General features: G+C 42.7%; 1 protein-coding gene across 1 annotated transcript in view; it reads right to left on the bottom strand.

Moving 5' to 3' along the window:
- The window catches only part of TPX2 (TPX2, microtubule nucleation factor), a 62,852-nt gene that overhangs the window by 38,736 nt on the left and 7,725 nt on the right, over positions 1–16,391 (bottom strand). The window contains exons 3-4 of the mRNA XM_025398742.1: positions 7,938–8,113; positions 4,976–5,098 (exon numbers count right to left, since the gene is read on the bottom strand). Coding sequence (XP_025254527.1) covers positions 4,976–5,098; positions 7,938–8,043 — 229 coding nt within the window. The 5' untranslated portion in view covers positions 8,044–8,113. The remainder of the gene's footprint in view (positions 1–4,975; positions 5,099–7,937; positions 8,114–16,391) is intronic.

The following is a 16,391-nucleotide window of genomic DNA, read 5'->3' on the forward strand; positions in this document are numbered from 1 at the left end:
AAATGCAGTGACAATAATATTAAATAATGAAGCAAGATCCAATTATATGCTGCCTATAAAAAATGCACTTTAAATATAGACACACCATGCTAACACCAATCAAAAGAAAACTGGAGTGATTATATTAATATCAGGCAAAGTAGGTTTCAGAGCAAAGAACTTCAGTGGGGATAGAGAAGATCATTTCAAACTGTTAAAGTGGGGCCAGGCACAGTGGCTCAACCTGTAATCCCAGAACTTTGGAAGGCTGAGGTGGGTGGAGCACTTGAGCCCAGGCGTTCAAAACCAGCCTAGGCAACATGGCAAAATCCTGTCTCTACAAAAAATATAAAAACTAGCTGGGCATGGTAGAGGCATCTGTGGTCCTAGCTACTCAAGAGGCTGAGGTAAGAGGCTGTGCCCAGGAGGTAGAGGCTGCGGTGAGGTGTGATTGCTCCACTGCAGTCCAGCCTGGGTGACAGAGTGAGACCCTGTCTCAAAAATACATACATAAATATGTATATATACATATATATACACATACATATATATATGCTTGTATACATATGTGTGTGTGTGTGTGTGTATATGTATATGTTGTTTGTTTGTTTTTGAGATGGAGTCTTGCTCTATAGCCCAGGCTGGAGTACAGTGGCACGATCTTGGCTCACTGCAACCTCCGCCTCCCAGGTTTCAGCGATTCTCCCACCTCAGCCACCCGAGTAGCTGGGACTACAGGTGTGCACCACCACACCCGGCTAATTTTTGTATTTTTTAGTAGAGATGGGGTTTCACCATATTGGCCAGGTTGGTCTCGAACTCCTGACCTTGTGATCCACCCGCCTCAGCCTCCCAAAGTGCTGGGATTACAGGTGTGAGGCATCACGTCCAACCAAAAAAAAAAAAAAAAAAAAATATATATATATATATATATATATATATTAAAGTGGCCAGTTCATCAAGATGACATAACAATCCTAAACATTTATGCATCTAATAGTAGCTTCAAACTACATGAAGGAAAAATTATAAAGAGACAAATCCATAATTACAGTCTGAGATTTCACTACCTCTCTCTCTAATTGATGAAACAAATGGAAAGAAAAATTAGTAAGAATACAACAGCCATAAATAATGTATAAACAGGCTAGGCACGGTGGCTCATGCATGTAATCCCAGCACTTTCGGAGGCCAAGGACGGTAGCTTACCTAAGGTCAGGAGTTCAAGACCAGCCTGGCCAAAATAGTGAAACCCCATCTCTACTAAAAATACAAAAAGTAGCTGGGGGTCGTGGCAGATGCCTGTAACCCCAGCTACTCCAGAGGTTGAGGCAGGACAATCGCTTGAACCCAGGTGGCAGAGGTTGTAGTCAGCCAAGATTGTGCCACTGCACTCCAGCCTGGGCAACAAGACCGAGACTCTGTCTCAAGAAAAAAAAAAAAAAAAAAAGGAAGAAAGAAAGAAAATCCTAAAATTCACATGGAACCACAAAAGACCCCATGTAGCCAAACTAATCCTATGCAAAGAGAACAAAGCTGGAGGCATCAAACTACCAGCCTTCAAAATACATTACAAAGCTAAAGTAACCATAATAGCATGGTACTATCATAAAAACAGACGCACAGATAAATGGAATAGATAGAGAACCCAGGAACGAATCCACATATTTATAGCCAACTGATTTTTGACAACAGCACCAAGAACATTCCTTGGGGAGGGGACAGTCTTTTCAATAAATGGTGCTAGCTTTGGGAGGCTGAGGTGGTAGGATGGTTTAAGCCCCGGAATTCTGAGACAAGTCTGGGCAACAGAGTGAGATCTCATCTCTAAAATAAAATTTAAATTTGAAAAATCAATAAATGGTGCTGATCAAACTAGATATTTGAAGGTAGAAAAATGAAACCAGACACCTATTTCTTACCATATACAAAAATCAACTCAAGGCCGGGCGCGGTGGCTCACACCTGTAATCCCAGCACTTTGGGAGGCCGAGGCGGGCGGATCACAAGGTCAGGAGATCAAAACCATGGTGAAACCCCGCCTCTACTAAAAATACAAAAAATTAGCTGGGTGCGGTGGCGGGCACCTGTAGTCCCAGCTACTCAGGAGACTGAGGCAGGAGAATGGCGTGAACCCGGGAGGTGGAGCTTGCAGTGAGCTGAGATCGCGCCACTGCACTCCAGCCTGGGGGACAGAGTGAGACTCTATCTCAAAAAAAAAAAAAAAAAAACAACTCAAAATGGATTAAAGACTGATACGTAAGACCTTAAACTATGCAACAACTAAAAACATTGGAGAGGCCGAGCGCGGTGGTTCATGACTCTGATCCTAGCACTTTGGGAGGCTGAGGTGGGTGGATCACTTGAGGTCAAGAGTTCGAGACCACCCTGGCCAACATGGCGAAACCCCATCTCTACCAAAAATACTAAAATTAGCTGGGTGTGGTGGTGCGCGCCTGTAGTCCCAGCTACTCGGGAGGCTGGGGCAGGAGGATCACTGGAATCTGGGAGGCGGAGGTTGCAGTGAGCCGAGATAGTACTACTGCACTCGTCTGGGTGACAGAGTGAGACTGTCTCAAAAATAAATAAATAAAGTAATAAAATAAAAACAGGTGAAATATTTTAGGACATGGTTCTGGGAAAAGATTCTATGAACATGACCTCAAAAGCATAGGCAACAAAAGCAAAAGTAGACAAATGGGATTATATTAAATTTAAAACTTTCTGCACAGCAGGGTAAACAATCAACAGAGTGAAGAGACAACTAAAGAATGGGAGAAAATATTTGTTAACTATTCATTAAAGAAGGGAGTAATATCCAGAATACACAAGGAACTCTAACTCAACAGCTGGACAAATGAGCTGAATAGACATCTCTCAAAAGAATACATACAAATGGCAAACAGGTATGTGAAAAAATGCTCAATATCACTAATCATCAGGGAAATGCAAATTAAAAATCACAATGAGATAGCCTTTCATCCCAGTTAGAATGGATACTATGAAAAATGTTAAAAATTTCTCTGCATCTCTGAGGATGGAGAGAAAGGGGAACTCTTATATATTGTTAGTAGTAAAGTCAACTCGTACAGGTATTATGGAAAACAGTATGGAGGCTCCTCAAAAAATTAAAAATATAATTACCATATGATCCAGCAATCCCATTACTGGGTATATATCTAAGAAGAAGGAAATCAGTACATCGAAGAGATATCTATCTGCAGTCCTATGTTTATTACAGCACTATTCACAATAGTCAAGATGTGGAATCAACTGAAGTATCCATCAACAGACAAACAGATAAAATGTGGCATACACATACAGTGAATACTATTTAGCCATAAAAAAGAATGAAATTCTGTCATTCACAGCAACATGGATGAATCTGAAGGACATTATGTTAAGTGAAATAAGTCAGGCATAGAAAGATAAATATCGACCAGGCGCCGTGGCTCACGCCTGTAATCCCAGCACTTTGGGAGGCCGAGGCAGGCAGATTATGGGGTCAGGAGATCCAGACCATCCTGGCTAACAGAGTGAAACCCCGTCTCTACTAAAAATACAAAAAATTAGCCAGGCGTGGTGGCAGGCACCTGTAGTCCCAGCTACTCAGGAGGCTGAGGCAGAAGAATGGTGTGAACCCAGGAGATGGAGCTTGCAGTGAGCCAAGATCGTGCCACTGTACTCCAGCCTGGGCGGCAAAGCAAGACTCCATCTCAAAAAAAAAAAAAAAAAAAAAAACAATCAGATACATAACTCAAATAATTATTGTACAATGGCAAGCAGTAGAGTCTTCTTTTTTGCTGTTTTATTTCCCACCCAGACCCAGGTTAGGTTACATTAAATCTTGTCATAAAAAGAAAAGGGTTACGTATCTGGCAATAAAATTCTGTTAGCGGCCGGGCGCGGTGGCTCAAGCCTGTCATCCCAGCACTTTGGGAGGCCGAGACGGGTGGATCACGAGGTCAGGAGATCGAGACCATCCTGGCTAACACGGTGAAACCCCGTCTCTACTAAAAAAATACAAAAAACTAGCCGGGCGAGGTGGCGGGCGCCTGTAGTCCCAGCTACTCGGGAGGCTGAGGCAGGAGAATGGCGTAAACCCGGGAGGCGGAGCTTGCAGTGAGCTGAGATCCGGCCACTGCACTCCAGCCTGGGTGACAGAGCGAGACTCCGTCTCAAAAAAAAAAAAAAAAAAAATTCTGTTAGCCTCCGGGCACCGTACGTAGCTCACACCTATAATCCTAGCACTTCGGGAAGCTGAGGAAGGAAAATCACTTGAAGCCCAGAGGTTAAGATCAGCTTGGCTAGCAAAGCCTCCTTCTCTACTAAAATTTTTTAAAAATCAGCCAGGCGGCCGGGCGCGGGGGCTCAAGCCTGTAATCCCAGCACTTTGGGAGGCCGAGGCGGGTGGATCACCAGGTCAGGAGATTGAGACCATCCTGGCTAACATGGTGAAACCCCGTCTCTACTAAAAATACAAAAAACTAGCCGGGCATGGTGGCGGGCGCCTGTAGTCCCAGCTACTCGGAGGCTGAGGCGGGAGAACGGCGTGAACCCGGGAGGTGGAGCTTGCAGTGAGCCGAGATCGCACCACTGCACTCCAACCTGGGCGACTGAGCGAGACTCCGTCTCAAAAAAAAAAAAAAAAAAAATCAGCCAGGCATGGTGGTGAGCACCTATAGTCCCAGCTACTAATCGCTCAGGAGTTTGAGGCTGCAGTGAGCTATGACTGTGGCACTGTACTCCAGCCTGGGTGACAGAACCAGACCCCATCTTTTAAAAAAAAAAAAAAAAAATTATGTTAGCTTAAGCTCCAAGGGATTTTTTTTTAAGTGTAGCACATCGTTAGTTTTACATTCATCATGAAATGAATTAGCCCATTTTACCAATAATAAACAAAGAGAACATTTAGGTAGTTTTCCCAGATCCTCAGGCTTCTAAGACACTGTCCCACCATTCTGTCAAGGAGCTTTATTCTAAGATGTTTTCTTACCTGGTTTCAAAGGTGTGACAATAGCTTGCTGAAGATTAGCCTTTCTCAAAGGAGTTTTGCCCTGAAAAAGCCCTCCAGTTCCATTCTTCCCCAGTAACTTATTCTCCAAATTGGCCTTCTCCTCTGTGAAAAGGGAAGATCATCATTGTGCAATCAATCAGCAAGGAAGCAAAACAAATCACTATCACGCACTTAAAATGCAAACTACAGCTCCGTACCAGTACACTTCCAACTCATGTGGCCAGTACAAGCAAAGTTCTAGCAATCAAAAGAAAAAGTACACATTACACATCAGACATAGACTAAAACAATCACTAAAAAACTGGCAACATTAAACAATGTATGATAAAAAAGAAAAAGTACAGATTCTGCATTATGAATAACTCCTTATCTTTGTTTGGTACCCATTTAGGGTCATACAAAACATGAACTAGCTTTATCTACCCCCTAAATACATCATGTTCCTCTCAAAGAAAACTGTAACCAGCCGTGTGTGGTGGCTCTGGCCTGTAATCCCAGCACTTTGGGAGGCCAAGGTGGGCAGGTCACAAGGTCAGGAGATTGAGACCATCTTGGTCAACACGGTGAAACTCCGTCTCTACTAAAACACAAAAAATTAGCTGGGCGTGGTGGCACGTGCCTGTAATCCCAGCTACTTGGGAAGCTGAGGCAGGGGAATCGCTTGAACCTGGGAGGCGGAGGTTGCGGTGAGCTGAGATCGAGCCACTGCACTACAGCCTGGCGACAGAGCAAGACTCTGTCTCAAAAAAAAGAAAAAGAAAATAGTAATCATCAAAAACTCTAGAGCTTACAAGAGACATTGTATAGTCTTACAGTTTCCTCCTCACTGGGGTGGTGGGAGGAATAAGGGGTGTGTGAGGGTAGAGCAGAGCTACGTTTTCTCAAGAAATTTTATCTTAGATTCTACTGTGCCCAGAAGTCAGTACAAAGCAATGAAGGGTCTATTCTACCAACAGCCTACTGATAAGTTTCAGGAACGCAGTGAGACACAGCAATAACTACGCTGTGCATGTACACTCTGACTGCAACTGTGTAAAAGATGTGACTATTTATTTAAGAAAAAAATTGGAAAGTAATATATTAAAATAGAGGTAGTTTTGTTAGCCAAAAGAACTCTGGCAAAAACAGAAAAACAAATAAATAATTTTTTAAACTAAGGTAGTTTTTGAAAAATAGTGGGGTCACTTTTTTTTCTTCCAAATTGTGTTTAACAGTATTTTTTTTTTTTTTTTTTTTTTTTTTTTTTTGAGACGGAGTCTTGCTCTGTCACCCAGGCTGGAGTGCAGTGGCCGGATCTCAGCTCACTGCAAGCTCCTCCTCTCGGGTTCACGCCATTCTCCTGCCTCAGCCTCCCAAGTAGCTGGGACTACAGGCACCCGCCACTTCGCCCGGCTAGTTTTTTGTATTTTTTAGTAGAGACGGGGTTTCACCGTATTAGCCAGGGTGGTCTCGATCTCCTGACCTCATGATCCGCCCGTCTCGGCCTCCCAAAGTGCTGGGATTACAGGCTTGAGCCACCGCGCCCGGCCGTTTAACAGTATTCTTATGCTAATCTTTTCCTTTTTATTTTAAATAAAAGCTTAGAAAAAGAAATCCTCAGACAGCCCAGCCATTTCCTTAGGGTTCCAGTGAAGCAAGGGCATGGGGAAGATCCCCGCAGGACAGGTGGCCCTTGTAGTTAACCTTCCTCCCCCACCACTTCCAACAGACTACTCCTCTCAGGATCCCCACTAGATGCCATTAAAGTCCTTTTCCAAAGGAATGGCACCTGCCATCACATTTGGACAGTGCATTATACGGATAAGTACAGCTGCAATGGATTCACTTCTGTTCCCCACCACGTATTGATAGTGATTTCTCCTGATAAGGAGGATGGAGACATGAGAGAAAGAATCAAAGGGGCCTCAACAACTAGTATCAGATATTATTTCAAAGTAATGTAAAAATGTAACTACATTCTTATTTACTGTTGGCCAAGCAAAACTGTTTCTGGGATTGGGTTCTTAGTAGCATAATCCTTCCATTTAAAAATGAATTGAGGGCCAGGGGAAGTGGCTCACGCCTGTAATCCCAGCACTTTGGGAGATCGAGGTGGGTGGATCACCTGAGGTCAGGGGTTCAAGGACAGCCTGGCCAACATGGCAAAACACCGTGTCTCTACTAAAAATACAAAAATTAGCCAGGTGAGCTGGTGGGTGCTTGTAATCCCAGCTACTTGGGCAGCTGAGGCAGAATCACTTGAACACAGGTGGCGGAGGTTGCAGTGAGCCGAGATTGTACCACTGGGCAACAGAGTGAGACTCCAGTCTCCCAAAAAAAAAAAAAAATGAATTGAGGGAGGGGTGGCAGGAGGGAGGTGAGGGTAATTATAAAAGAGCAATACAAGAGTTCCTTGTGATACTAGAACTGTTCAATATCTTGACTGTGGTGGTAGACACATTAACCAACACAGGTGATAAAACCACAGAGAACTTAATACACATACAAGTGAAACTGGAGAAATCTGAGTAAAACTGGTAGATTGTATGAATGTCAACATCCTAGCTGTGAATATAATCCATGCCTAATGATAGTAGAGAAAGTTTTTATGTGGCTGCCATCACTACAGACATATTTGAGCATGGAGTTTTGCTGAACACTGGTTCATCTGAACTTTCCCGTATGTCCCTAAAGCTTAAATCCGCCATTCTGAACTACAAAACAACATATAATTTGTGTTTACAATCCATTCCCCAAATACTGGGCATTTCAACTATTCCCACAATATCATGGATGACAGAATGTCTTGGTGCAGAAAGGAGTTGATATTTTAGTTATTTTCTTGGTGCAGAAAGGAGTTGATATTTTAGTTCTTTTGTTGCAACCCCTTCTATTATTGAAAGGTCTTCAGCACAAAGCAAGCCACTAATCCTTAAAATAGCCAGAGAAAGCAGGCACTTACCAAACCATGAATCTACGTTTTGAGTATCGCCTTCATCATCCAAGGATGAAAAATTGATGAAGTCCGAGGGGGCATCATAGGAATAAGAGCTTTTAACTTGTGACATTGTCTCCCACTTAGTGCAGAAGAGCAGGTTTTTCCCAGTATTTGTACCACTTTTCTCAGCAGGTCACCTTCTGAGGAAAGAAATGGTTGCACTTAAATCTAAGTAAATTCCCATCATTACTGAGGAAAGAAATGTTTGCACATAAATCTAAGTAAATTCCCATCATTACTGAGGAAAGAAATGTTTGCACATAAATCTAAGTAAATTCCCATCATTACTTTGGTTTTACTATCACGGTGGTAATTTTGCAAACCACTTGAATTTACTGAAAATAGCCTTACTTTGTCCAATCAACCTAAAAATTAGTTTTTCAGGTAACTTAAAGATACTCCTTGAGGTAAATATGTTTGGAATTAGAAAGCAGTGGGCCAGACACAGTGGCTCATGTCTGTAATCCCGGCACTTTGGGAGGCAGGAGGACCACATGAGACCAGGAGTCCAAGTCCAGCCTGCAAAACACAGAGAGACCCTGTCTCTAAATAAATAAAAATTATCTGTAAGTATAATAGTTGACCCTGTCTCTAAAAAGATAAAAATTGTCTGTAAGTAGTTGACACTATCTCTAAAAAATAAAAATTATCTGTAAGTAATCAGCAAATATAAAGAAAAACCAAAAAGAAAAAATTAAAATTAAAAATTAAAAATTAAATTTAGGCTGGGCGCAGTGGCTCACGCCTGTAATCCCAGCACTTCGGGAGGCGGAGGGGGTGGATCACCTGAGGTCAGGGGTTGAAGATCAGCCTGGCCAACATGGCAAAACCTCGTCTCTACTTTAAAAATACAAAAAATTGGCCGGGCGCGGTGGCTCAAGCCTGTAATCCCAGCACTTTGGGAGGCCGAGACGGGCGGATCACGAGGTCAGGAGATCGAGACCATCCTGGCTAACACGGTGAAACCCCATCTCTACTAAAAAATACAAAAAAACTAGCCAGGCGTGGTGGCAGGCACCTGTAGTCCCAGCTACTCGGGAGGCTGAGGCAGGAGAATGGCGTAAACCCGGGAGGCGGAGCTTGCAGTGAGTCGAGATCCGACCACTGCACTCCAGCCTGGTTGACAGAGCGAGACTCCATCTCAAAAAAAAAAAAAAAAAAAAAAAAAATACAAAAAATTAGCTGGGCATGGTGGAGGGAGCCTATAATTCCAGCTACTCGGGAGGGTAAGGCAGGAGAATCGCTTGAACCTGGGAGACAAAGGTTGCAGTGAGCTGAGATCACGCCATTGCACTCCAGCCTGGGCAACAAGGGCAAAACTCCATTGCAAAACATAATAATAATAAACAAAAATAAAATAAATTTTTAAAATGATTTTTTTTTTTTTTGAGATGGAGTCTCACTCTGTCACCCAAGAGGGAGTGCGGTGGCACGATCTCAGCTCACTGCAAGCTCCACCTCCCGGGTTCACGCCATTCTCCTGCCTCAGCCTCCCGAGTAGCTGGGACTACAGGCGCCCGCCACCACGCCCGGCTAATTTTTTGTATTTTTTTTAGTAGACACGGGGTTTCACCATGTTGGCCAGGATGGTCTCGATCTCCTGACCTCATGATTCACCCGCCTCGGCCTCCCAAAGTGCTAGGATTACAGGTGTGAGCCACCGCACCTGGCCTTAAAAATGTTTTTTAAAAGAAAGAGGCAAAGTCTGATAAGCATCTACACTGTGCTGTTTCACATTCACCATGTCATTATTTTCCCTCAATTTACCATTTTCTCATTTCTAGCCTCCTCTAGCCCAATTTATTCTCTCTCTGCCCTGAATAACCCAATTTCTAAAATACATCACTAATTTTTATGCCTACCAACCAAAAGCTTATCCATCATTCAAAGTCCAGTTCAAATCTCTGTGAACTCTTTCCCAATTTCCACCTATCACACAAAATTGTTGCCTCTCCAAAGCCAATCGTGCTTTGTTTACATCTCCGCTGTAACACTTATCATGCAATTTTATGTTAACTGTGTAAATGTCTCTCCCAGTATACTCGAAGTTCCTAAAAACAAAGATAGATTTTATTTACTTGTGTATCTCATCCATCCATCCATCCATCAAGGTACTTAACACAGTGCATTATACATGGTAAGAGCTCAACACAGTTTTGCCAAATATAAGTTGTCTTTTCTTAGAAATATTTTCAAAAAATACTATTTCTGAGTATAAAGAAGACGACTTTGAAACACACATAAGAGGCACAACATGCAGCATAGGAATAGAAGCAAGAATAAAGGAACAAGTTAAACAGGCCCCTCCCTACTCCTACGTACGAAGTTTTGCACTCTATCCTGTGGAAACCTGTGTAGGTTTACAATCTGCTCCTACTCAAGCCCAATCTAGTTAATTAATAAAATAGCTGAAAGTAATCTGATAAATAGCCTAAAGGCCACACTCACTGGCCAATAATTTGCCGATGAACCCCAATGAGCCATTTGTCTTTTTTTTTTTTTTTTTTTTTTTTTTTGAGACATTGTCTCACTGTCGCCCAGGATGGAGTGCAGTGGCATGATCCTGGCTCACCATAACTTTTGCCTTCCGGGTTCAAGCAATTCTCCTGCCTCAGTCTCCCGAGTAGCTGGAATTACAGGCACTCACAGCCACAGCTGGCTAATTTTTTTAGTAGAGACAGGATTTCACCATGTTGGCCAGGCTGGTCTCAAACTCCTGACCTCAAATGATCCACCCGCCTCAGCCTCCCAAGTGTGGGCCACTGTGCCTGGCCAGCCATTTGTTTTTATCCAGGGAACAACATGTACTCAAAAGTATCTGTATCTTAGAAGGGAGGTAGATGCCAGTAATCACCTGAATAAATGTTTATTTAAATTAATACCTTTCTAGTGGGGTGCAGTGGCTCACGCCTGTAATCCCAGCAGTTTGAGAGGCCAGGGCGGATGGATCACCTGAGGTCAGGAGTTTGAGACCAGCCTGGCCAACATAGTGAAACCCATCTCTACTAAAAACATAAAAAAATTAGCCGGGCATGGTGGCACATGCCTGTAATCCCAGCTACTTGGGAGGTTGAAACAGGAGAATCTCTTGAACCCAGGAGGGCCAAGATCATGCCACTACACTCCAGCCTGGGTGACAGGGCGACACTCTGTCTCAAAAACAAAAACAAAAACAAAGTTAATTAACACCTTTCTTTAAACCCTTATTATACAAATGAATGCTCATTTAAAAAAACAGACAAAAAGCTGTTATTAAAAAAAAAAATAGGCTGGGGGGAAAAAAAATAGACCAGACACGGTGGCTGACGCCTATAATCCCAACACTTTGGGAGGCCTATGCAGGTAGATCTCCTGAGGTCAGGAGTTCAGAGACCAGACTGGCCAACAAGGTGAAACCCTGTCTCTACTAAAGATACAAAAATTAGCTGGGCGTGGTAGCAGGTACCTATAACCCCAGCCACTCAGGAGGCTGAGGCATAGGAATCCCTTGAACGCAGGCAGCGGAGGTTGCAGTGAGCACTGCACTCCAGCCTGGGCGACAAGAGCGAAACTCTGGCTCAAAAATAAATAAATAATAAATAAATAAACCTATAATGCTACACTATTCCAGATGTCTGGTGTTTTTTTCAATTTTCCATGACCTGCTAAACAGATTTCTTATATTAAAAAAATAGGCCAGGCACAGTGGCTCACGCCTGTAATCCCAGCACTTTGGGAGGCCAAGGGCAGGCGGATCACCTGAGATCAGGAGTTCGAGACGAGCCTCGCCAACATAGTGAAACCCTGTCTCTACCAAAAATACAAAAATTAGCCAGGTGTGGTAGCAGGTGCCTGTAATCCCAGCTACTCAGGAGGCTGAGGCAGGAGAATCACTTGAACACAGGAGGCGAAGGTTGCAGTGAGCTGAGATCACTCCATTGCACTCCAGCCTGGGCGACAAGAGTAAGACTTCATCTCAGAAAATAATAATTTTTGTATAAACCATTATAGTCACATTTTCTGTCAACTGTAGTCAAAAGCAATCCCAACTAACAGAAGTCCAGAATGCCCTCTCTGGCATTTACCACATGTATGTTACAATAGGCAAGTCACTAACTCTCTGCCTACCTTCTTACCATAAACAAATAAGAAGGTACTTCAAGTGCTATGAAATACACTATCGTTAGGTAGTATCACTGCTGATACCTTTCCTCTCCTTGACCACATTTCTATTCAAAGGATTTTTTAGTGAAAGATTCCACAGTGACTGACTGTTTTAAAAACGCCTTGCTGCAAGGAGGAAATTTTCCTTTTCTTATGAACAAATATGCTAGAAGACATGGGAAAATCTTGGATTCCCATGATCTTAATGCCTAATTCAGGTCACTGGGAACGCTGCCCAGGCATGAATGTAATGAAGACAACTAAGGCTGGGGGAAGGAAGAGGCAGGAATGTAATATGCAGCAACCCCACTTAGCCACAAAACCATGATTCCACCAAAGCATGATGCTGAAAACTACCTGGAAAGTGTTCAAATTTAACCCTTCACATCCTTTTTTCTTTCTTTTTCATCTCTGTTTTTTAAAGACATAGAGTCTTGCTATGTTGCTCAGACTAGACTCGAACTCCTGGGCCCAAAGGATCCTCCCTCCTCAACCTCCTAAGTAGGTGGGCATGGTGGTGTGTGTCTGTAGTCCCAGCTAGTCAGGAGGCTGAGGTGGGAGGATCATTCGAGTCCAGGAGTTCGAGGCCACAGTGACCCATGATTGCACCACTGCACTCCAGCCTGAGCAACAGAGTGAGACTCTGTCTCTTAAAAGACAACAACAACAACAACAAAATAAGCAGTATTTATTTCCCTAGATCTATGTTTGCATCCCAAAAGAAACTGAGCTTTCTGGAATTTTTATTAAATATTCGTGACAATCAAGCAAAAATTGCCTAATCTCTTGATTTGAGGAAATAATCCTTCCCATTTACGTGGCCTATAAATTGACTATTAACTTATCCAAAGTTACATATTCTCTTTCTAATATTTCTATATAGAACTATCAGCCTGGCCAACATGGTGAAACCCCATCTTTCTACTAAAAATGCAAAAATTATCTGAGTGTGGTGGCACATGCCTGTAATCCCAGCTACTCAGGAGGCTGAGGCAGGAGAATCGCTTGAATGAAGGAGGCAGAGGTTGCAGTGAGCCGAGATCATGCCACTGCACTCTAGCCTGGGCGGTAGACTGAGACTCCGTCTCAAAAATAAATAAATAAATAAATAGCCGGGCATGGTGGCTCACGCCTGTAATCCCAGCACTTTGGGAGGCCAAGGCAGGCGGATCACAAGATCAAAAAATCGAAAGCATCCTGGCCAACGTGGTGAAACCCCGTCTCTACTAAAAATACAAATATTAGCTGGGCGTCATGGTGTGTGCCTGTAGTCCCAGCTACTTGGGAGGCTGAGGCAGGAGAATTGCTTGAACTCGGGAGGCAGAGGTTCCAGTGAGGCAAGATCGTGCCATTGTACTCCAGCCTGGCGACGAAGTGAGACTCCGTCTCAAAAAAAAATTAATTAAAAAAATTAAAAATAAATAAACAATATTTCTATATAGAACTAAAAATGATTCCTGGGGCATTGACTTAATAAAAGGGCATATAAATTTGAAAAAGTTAAAAATAAAAACAGCTATTAACTTTTTTCTTTTTTTGAGACAGAGTTTCACTCTTGTTGCCCAGGCTGGAGTGCAGTGGCACAATCTCGGCTCACTTCAACCTCTGCCTCCCGGGTTCATGTGATTCTCCTGCCTCAGCCTCCTGAGTAGCTGGGATTACAGGCACCCGCCACCACGCCCAACTAACTTTTTGTATTTTTAGTAGAGACGGGGTTTCACCAACTTGGCCAGGCTGATCTTGAACTCCTGACCTCAAGTGATCCACCCACCTCAGCCTCCCAAAGTGCTGGGATTTACAGGCGTAAGCCACCATGCCTGGCCAACAGCTATTACTTAATAAGCACTTACGACATGCCAGACACTGATGACAGTATCTTAAATGTATTAACTCACTAAAGCCTCACAATAATCCTATAAAGTAGGTACTATTATCATCTTCATTCTATAATGAGGGACTTTAGGCACAGAGATTTACTACTTATTCGCAGTCATGCAGCTAAGAAGCAGTAAAGCCAGGATTCCAAACGGAATAGACCCCGAAGGTGGTGTTCTTATCCACTGCCTCTCAAATGTATTTAAAAATGGACATTTAAATAGATAAATAACAAATGTCATGGAGCAAGAGACAATAACTTCCAAATACTGTCTGCTGTAGGCCAGGCACCTTGCCAGACACTTCACATAAGTCATCTCATTTAAACTGCATTAATAATATAAATGATAGATCGATGTCTTTATAAATAGATGCTACCATCACCATTTTATGAACAAGGAAACAAGCTCAGAGAAGTTACGCTATTCCAAGATCACCAAACTAATACATAGCAGCGTCGAGTTTTATTTTTTTTATTTTTTTTTTTTTTTTTTTTTTTTTTTTTTTTTTTTTTTTTTTTTTTTGAGACGGAGTCTCGCTCTGCCGCCCAGGCTGGAGTGCAGTGGCCGGATCTCAGCTCACTGCAAGCTCCGCCTCCCGGGTTCACGCCATTCTCCTGCCTCAGCCTCCCAAGTAGTTGGGACTACAGGCGCCCGCCACCGCGCCCGGCTAGTTTTTTGTATTTTTTTTAGTAGAGACGGGGTTTCACCGTGTTAGCCAGGATGGTCTCGATCTCCTGACCTCGTGATCCACCCGTCTCGGCCTCCCAAAGTGCTGGGATTACAGGCTTGAGCCACCGCGCCCGGCCTCAGCGTCGAGTTTTAAAAGAGCAGGTCTGTAGGATTCCAAAATCTGGGGTCTCTCTAATGCACAAGTTTTCCTATAAACATTGCTTCAAAAAGGAGGAATGAAAACAAATCGTATGATCCTGTTCAACAAAGACAAATTCTGCTCTTTTCGAAACCTAAGCATCCCTGAAATGCTCATAAAGAAAACTTGATCAAATTACAAATCTTGTTCTAAATTTAATTGGAAAGCTCTGATCTGAATATTCCCATAAAATTTTTTTTAAAATCCCTTTATTCCTTTTTTTTAAGTGTACTTTTGCATATAAAGTTTTTCCTCTATATAAGATGGAGGTTAGATAAAACCTCAGTGATATTCTAGAGTAAAGAGACTATGAAGAGGGTTCAAGCAGCAGAAGAAAGGTGTCCTCTGAGGTCTAAGACTACATTTGATTAGTGGTGGACAAAAAGCGAGGGGTGCAAACCTAGGTACACTTAATCTTTAGGTGAAATTTTAAAAACAAAATATTATTTTCCTAACATGATCCATTTTTTAAAAAAGCATCTTTTAAGCTATATTTTGGTCTAGAATGGCCAACTCAGGAGACCATCACCTCTCTCTGGAAAAAGAGAATAAATAAATACATATCCATTGAGAAGTCTGACTCTTCAATGAAGGCTGATAGCACAAGTACATCAAGAAAACCAAAAGTTAACTACTGGGTCATTTCGGTTTCACGACACTACCTCCCCCAGAAATAATAAATATTAGGATGTGAAACTTATCAAAATTAAAGTCCACAGGGCCTAGTAGGAAATGGAACAGGCCAGAGCCAAAGGCAGCTGTTTAAACGACAGAGCCCCAGGCATGGTGGGAACTGGATGCCTTCCTGCGCCCCTTAATCAAGATTGAATTTCTGTCAACAGGTCTCACAAAAAAAAAAAAAAAAAAAAGCACATGCGTCAACCACATTCCCCCAAACAAATCAAGCTGCCAAGCAAGAGAATTAGCTTCACATTTCAAAATTATCTGAATCTATCACAGTTTCAGATTCTTGCAAAACTAGAAATACTCTGTTGTATGACCAATATTAATGACCAATTAATGACCAATATTCCTACAAAGACCCAAGGAAAAAGCCTATCCTGTATACTATGAACCAATTAGGTTCCTCTAAAAACTGCCTATTCAATGTCATCCATCATGTCTTATAGCCCATTTTTGCTTCCAAAAAGCGAAGACTAAAAGGATAGATAGATAGACAGATAGATAGATAGATAGATAGATAGATAGATAGATAGATAGATAGATAGATGATAGATAGATAGACAGCAGAGATATAACTATAAAATCTCTTGGCCGGGCACAGTGGCTTAGGCCTGTAACCCCAGTACTTTGGGAGGCCAGGGCGAGTGGATCACGAGGTCGGGAATTCGAGGTCAGGCCAACAAGGTAAAACCCGTCTCTACTTTAGTAGAGTAAATTAGCCGGGCGTGGTGGAGACGTGCCTTTAATCCCAGCTACTCGGGAGGCTGAGGTTGCAGTGAGCCGAGACTGCACCACTGCACTCCAGCCTGGGACACAGTGAGACTCCCTCTCAAACAACAAAAAAAA

This window comes from Theropithecus gelada, chromosome 10 (genome assembly GCF_003255815.1).
Source record: "Theropithecus gelada isolate Dixy chromosome 10, Tgel_1.0, whole genome shotgun sequence".
Lineage (NCBI taxonomy): Eukaryota > Metazoa > Chordata > Mammalia > Primates > Cercopithecidae > Theropithecus > Theropithecus gelada.